Source organism: Chiloscyllium plagiosum, chromosome 41 (genome assembly GCF_004010195.1).
Source record: "Chiloscyllium plagiosum isolate BGI_BamShark_2017 chromosome 41, ASM401019v2, whole genome shotgun sequence".
Lineage (NCBI taxonomy): Eukaryota > Metazoa > Chordata > Chondrichthyes > Orectolobiformes > Hemiscylliidae > Chiloscyllium > Chiloscyllium plagiosum.
Genome location: NC_057750.1, coordinates 17,784,332 through 17,790,857, shown reverse-complemented (window position 1 = coordinate 17,790,857; position 6,526 = coordinate 17,784,332). Strand labels below are relative to the sequence as shown.

Below are 6,526 nucleotides of genomic sequence, written 5' to 3'. Positions count from 1 at the left end.
GGAACCCTCCAACCACAAGGGATGAACTCAGATTTCTCCAGTTTCCTCATTTCCCCTCCCCCCACCTTGTCTCAGTCAAATCCCTCAAACTCCCCACCGCCTTCCTAACCTGCAATCTTCTTCCTGACCTCTCCGCCCCCACCCCATTCCGGCCTATCACCCTCACCTTGACCTCCCTCCACCTATCGCATTTCCAACGCCCCTCCCCCAAGTCCCTCCTCCCTACCTTTTATCTTAGCCTGCTGGACACACTTTCCTCATTCCTGAAGAAGGGCTTATGCCTGAAACGTCGATTCTCCTGCTCCTTGGATGCTGCCTGACCTGCTGCGCTTTTCCAGCAACACATTTTCAGGACCAGTCTCCTCCCGACCAGCCCAATCATGGCCCATTGAGTTGCTTTAAAATGGCAACAAGGTTGCCTGGTACCTTATAAGCTTGAATGTCTGTGGACCTCAGCAGGAACATTAATTTCTCTCTTCCCTGTTTGAGCATTGTTTTAACTATAGGCAAAAAACTGCACTGGCATTATTTCAGATGACTGATTTTTGTTGGTGCGTTGACACGGCACGTCAGCATGCAAGTCAAATGATACTGTGCAGATGCTTAAGGATGAACGTTGCGAAGGGAAAGAAAGTGAAGGAAAACCTGAATTTTATTACGAATCAGGACAAGTCAAGAGCGTAATGGGATACCCTCCAGTTGTCTGGGGAACGACTCTAACCCTCATTGCTCTGGGGAAAGGGTCACGGTCCCGAAACGGTAACTCCGCTTCCTCTTCACAGATGCTGTCAGACTTGCTGAGCTTTTCCAGCAATTGGAGTGTTTTAGTTCCTGACGCCCAACGCCTTGGCTTTCAAACCATCCCAGACAGACCCGGGTCTATCACCGTCAACACTCCCTCCCTCCGCCAATGGCGTCGTGTCAGGGTGGACGGGGGTCCCGGGCAATGACGGACAGGACCCAAGGCAGCGGGCTGGAGGTGAGGGGGTCGGGGCCCCGGCCCCCGGGCTGCGACCCGAACGGCCGGGGGCAGTGGCGACTGGAAGCTCTATCCCATCAGCAGGCCGCTGGCTGTGCCGCTCACACTTACCGCGCCGATTCTTAGCCTCCACTTGCCGGGCTCTGGCGCCAAGGCCGCGCCCACAAGGACCAGGAGGAGCGAGCACGGGCCGAGCGGCCTCCGCCACGCCGCCATCTTTTTTTTTTCTCACACTGAGCGGAAGCGGCCGCTCAACCGGGCCGTGACGTCAGCGGCCCCACCGTTTGTTGCGTCATCGCACCGTGAGGCCGCCGCAACGTCTTCCGTTGTGACGTCATTGCGTCTGATGTCAATCATATCGGCCGCCACAACGTCTTCCGTTGTGACGTCATTGCGTCTGGTGTCAATCATATCGGTTCGAAACCACGCCCACTTCTTAAAGGTACCCATGATTTGGAGACTCCAGTGTTGCACTGCAGTGGATAAAGTTAAAAATCACACAACAACAGGTTATAGTCCAAAAGGTCTATTTGGAAGCACTAGCTTTTGGAGCAATGCTCCTTCAGGTGGTTGTGGAGAATAAGTTTGTAAGACACAGAATTTACAGCAGAAGTTTACTGTGTGATGTAACTGGAATTATACATCGAAAAAGACCTGGGTTGTTTGTTAGGTCTCTCATCTTTTAGAATGACCATGCTGGTTTCAGTTCTTTCATATGTAAATCACAAAACTCTTTTTAAAAAGTTATATTCTCAAGTGCACTTTAACAATTGGTGTCCTGTCGAGCCAGATAACGTATTGAAGGTGTTAACTCCCTGTGAGGCTGCCTGTGTCACAATGGTCATACAGGTGAAAGTGAGAGAAAGATGGTGTTATGACATTTGGTAAACTCTCCTGCTTAATTTAAAATCAGCAACATAGAAAAGATTTATCCCGCGCAGTAATCTATAAAAACTTGAGTGGCCAGGAACTATGTAATGTAAAAATTAACAACTTTATTTCTTAAGGTATAACAGAGAATAATTATCTAACCACTATTTACAATTTCTTTCTCTAACCTATCTTTTACTTTCCCTTCTATAAAACTAGTCCGATAAAACTCCCAATTAAGATTTACAAAACAACACTGCATATCTCAAAACCGAGCTACAATAGGTCTTCAGATCTTGCCATGTCATTCTTTTCTCTTTGTTAGGAATTTCTGCGTCACAGGTTATTGATCAAAAAGGCACTTTTAAGAGAGATTTTCTTTCCAAGCAGTCTGTTGCATGCTAGGGCTTGGCAGTTCTCCTCTCAACTGTTCAATTCCGCCCCCCCCCCCCCCGGTCTTATCCCCAGAACATCGGATTGTGTCAATGGCTTTTAAGATTGTCAATGTACTCAATTCAAACTGGTTTGGAGTTTGATATTTTGGGGGGTATAATTTAAACTGATTGGCCAAATTTGAATTTGTTTTTGTCTCCAGGCAATGAGCTAATCAAGTTGTTCGACCAAGTGTTACATTGTTACCTTATTGAGAACACTTGATCTTGTGTCCGGTAGTTCTGCTGTTTTTAACTCTCTTAAAGTACATAACATTGGTAATTCTAAATACAGTCAGTGCAACAAAGAATGTCCCTCATACACATCATACAGCTGGAATCCACGCTGTTTTCCACAGCATCGTCCTTGAATATGCTTAATGACACAACCTTGATAAGCTTCTGCAATAAAGATTCCACAGATTCACCACCCTTTGAAAGATGAAATTCCTCTTCATTGCTGTCTTAAATGTGCGACTGCTTATTCTGAGATTATATTGTTTGGTCTTACACTCTCCCACAAGGGAATACAACCTTTCTGCATCCACTCAGCCCTAAGAATCTTGCATGTTTCAATAAGATCACCTTGATGCCTTCTGTGTTCCAATGAGTACAAAGTCAGAAGTCACGCAACACTAGACTATAATCCAACTGATTTATTTGAAATTAGAGGCATTCAGAATGTTGCTTCTTCGTCAGGTGAAGTTCACATGATGAAAGAGCTGAGCTCTGAAAGCCTGTGATTTCAAACAAACCTATTGGACTATAACCTAGTGTTGTGTGACTTCTGACCTTGTCCACCCTGGTCCAATACTGGCACCTCCACACCAATGAGTACAGGCCCATCTCCCTATGTTCTCCCTTCTCCTTTCACCATCCCAATTGGGCAAGTTTCTCTCTGGGATATCTGTTCCATTCCTCAATTAGCCTAAATCGAGTAATTGTGGCAGCATTCACTGCAAGCAGAGAAGGTGCAACATATGCCTTTTTACCTGTTCTCTCCTCACCGTTCATGGTCCCAAACATTCTTTCCAAATGAAATAGTGATTTGTATGTGCTTCCTGCACCTCAATAAAAAGAAAATTTCACATTAACCATGACTGTGCCCACTGAAATTTCCAGCCTGTGACTGTTCTTAATTCCAGCAAATATAAGCCTACAAGTTTTGAGAAGATTTGTAGCTCAGATTGAGGTTCTGGATATATGTTTGCTCGCTGAGCTGGAAGGTTCATTTCCAGATGTTTCATCACCCTACTAGGTAACATCTTCAGTGGGCCTCTGGACGAAGCACTGCTGATAATTCCTGTTTTCTGTTTATATGTTTGGGTTTCTTTGGGTTGGTGATGTCATTTCCTGTGGTGAAGTCACTTCTTGTTCTTTTTCTCAGGGGGTGGTAGATGGGATCTAACTCAATGTGTTTGTTGATAGAGTTCTGGTTGGAATGCCATGCTTCTAGGAATTCTCGTGCATGTCTTTATTTGGCTTCTCTTAGGATGGATGTGTTGTCCCAGTCGAAGTGGTGTCCTTCCTTATCTGTATGTAAGGATACGAGTGAAAGAGGGTCTTGTCTTTTTGTGGCTAGTTGGTGTTCATGTATCCTGGTGACTAGTTTTCTGCCTGTTTGTCCAATGTAATGTTTGTTACAGTCCTTGCACTGTATGTTCTAAATGACATTAGTTTTGCTTGTTGTCTGTATAAGGTCTTTCAAGTTCATTAGCTGCTGTTTTAGTGTGTTGGTGGGTTTGTGGGTTACCATGATGCCAAAGGGTCTGAGTAGTCTGACAGTCATTTCCGAGATGTCTTTGATGTAGGGGAGCGTGGCTAGGGTTTCTGGATGTGTTTTGTCTGCTTGTTTGGGTTTGTTGCTGAGAAATCGATAGACTATGTTCATTGGGTACCCATTCTTTTTGAATACAGGGTATAGGTGATGTCCTCTGCTCTGCATACTTCCTCTGTGCTGCAGTGTGTGTTGGCTCATTGAAATAATGTTCTGATGCAGCTACAGATATAAGCCCAGCCTTTGCAACCTTTCCTCATAAGACAATAAACCATTTCACATATTGGTCTATTAGAGTCATAGAGATGTACAGCACGGAAACAGATCCTTCAGTCCAACTCGTCCGTACTGACCAGATATCCTAACCTAATCTAGTCCCATTTGCCAGCACTTGGCCCATTTCCCTCTAAACCATTCCTATTCTTATACCCATCCAGGAGCCTCTTAAATGCTGAAATTGTACCAGCCTCCGCCACTTCCTCTGGCAGCTCATTACATGATGGACCATCCCATGTCTGAAAACGTTGCCCTTTGGGTCCCTTTTATATCTTTCCCCCTCACCCTAAACCTATGCCCTCTAGTTCTGGACTCCACAACCCCATGGAAAGGACCTTGTCTATTTATCCTATCCATGTCCTTCATGATTTTATAAACTTCTATAAGGTCACCCCTCAGCCTCCGATACTCAAAAGAAAACAGCCCCAGCCTGTTCAGCCTCTTCCTTGGCTAAAATCGTCCAATCCTGGCAACATCCTTGTAAATCTTTTCTGAACCCTCTCAAGTTTTACAACATCCTTCCAATAGGAAGGAGATCAGAATTGCACGCAATATTCCAAAAGTGATCTAACCAATGACCTGTACAGCCGCAACATGACATCCCAACTCCTGTACTCAATGCTCTGACCAATAAAGGAAAACATACCAAACACCTACTTCACTATCCTGTCTACCTGCGATTCTAATTTCAAGGAACTATGAACCTGCACTCCAAGGTCTCTTTGTTCAGAAACACTCCCTAACCATTAAGTGTATAATTCCTGCTAAGATTTGCTTTTCCAAAATGCAGCATCTTGCGTTTATCAAAATTAAACTTTTAGATTAGATGAGATTACTTACAGTGTGGAAACAGGCTCTTCGGCCCAACAAGTCCACACCGACCCGCCGAAGCGCACCCACCCAGACCCATTCCCCTACATTTACCCCTGCACCTAACACTACAGGCAATTTAGCGTGGCCAATTCACCTAACCTGCACATTTTTGGAGTGTGGGAGGAAACCGGAGCACCCGGAGGAAACCCACGCAGACACGGGGAGAATGTGCAAACTCCACACAGTCGGTTGCCTGAGGCGGGAATTGAACCCGGGTCTCTGGCGCTGTGAGGTAGCAGTGCTAACCACTGTGCCACCGTATCTCCCCCGTATCTTCATTTGCCACTTCTCAGCCCATTGGCCCATCTGATCAAGATCCCATTGTAATCTGAGGTAACTTTCTTCACTATACACTACACCTCTAATTTTGGTGTCATCTGCAAACTTGCGAACTATACCTCTTATATGCTCACATCCAAATCATTTATGTAAATGATGAAAAGTAGTGGACCCAGCACCGATCCTTTTGGCACTCCACTGGTCACAGGCCTCCAGTCTGAAAAACAAACCTTCACCACCACCCTCTGTCTTCTACCTTTGAGCCAGTTCTGTATCCAAATGGTTAGTTCTCCCTGTATTCTATGAGATCTAACCTTGCTAACCAGTCTCCCATGGGGAGCCTTGTCAAACGCCTTACTGAAATTCATATAAATCATGTCCAATGCTCTGCCTTCATCAATCCTCTATTATTTCTTCAAAAAACTCAATCAAGTTTGTGAGACATGATTTTCCACGCACAAAGCCATGTTGAACATCCCTAATCAATCCTTGCCTTTCCAAATACATTTAAATCCTGTCCCTCAGGATTCCCTCCAACAACTTGCCCACCATTGACGCCATGTTCACCAGTCTATAGTTCCCTGACTAGTCCTTACCATCTTCCTTAAACAGTGGCACCATATTAGCCAACCTCCAGTCTTCCAGCTCCTCACCTGTGACTATCGATGGTACAAATATCTCAGCAAGGGGCCCAGCAATCACTTCCCGAGCTTCCCACAAAGCTCTCGGGTTATACCTGATCAGATCCTGGGGAATTTATCCACTTATATGCATTTCAAGACATCCAGCACCTCCTCCTCTGTAACATGGACATTTTTCAAGATGTCACCATCTATTTCCCTACATTCTGCATCTTCCATGTCCTTTTCCACAGTAAGCACTGGTTCAATTCCGGCCTTGGGTGACTGTCTTTGTGGAGTTTGCACATTCTCCCCGTGTCTGTGTGGGTTTCTTCCGGGTGCTCCGGTTTCCTCTCTCAATCCAAAGTTGTGCAGGTTAGGTGAATTGGCCATGCTAAATTGCCCATAGTGTTCAGGGACT

The 6,526-nt window shown here is 45.4% G+C and overlaps 1 protein-coding gene across 1 annotated transcript in view; it reads right to left on the bottom strand.

Annotated features, from left to right (window-relative positions):
- Positions 1-1,299, bottom strand: part of LOC122542901 (transmembrane protein 87A-like) — a 76,622-nt gene extending 75,323 nt beyond the window's left edge. The window contains exon 1 of the mRNA XM_043681036.1: positions 1,091-1,299. Coding sequence (XP_043536971.1) covers positions 1,091-1,195 — 105 coding nt within the window. The 5' untranslated portion in view covers positions 1,196-1,299. The remainder of the gene's footprint in view (positions 1-1,090) is intronic.
- Positions 1,300-6,526: the final 5,227 nt, after the last annotated feature.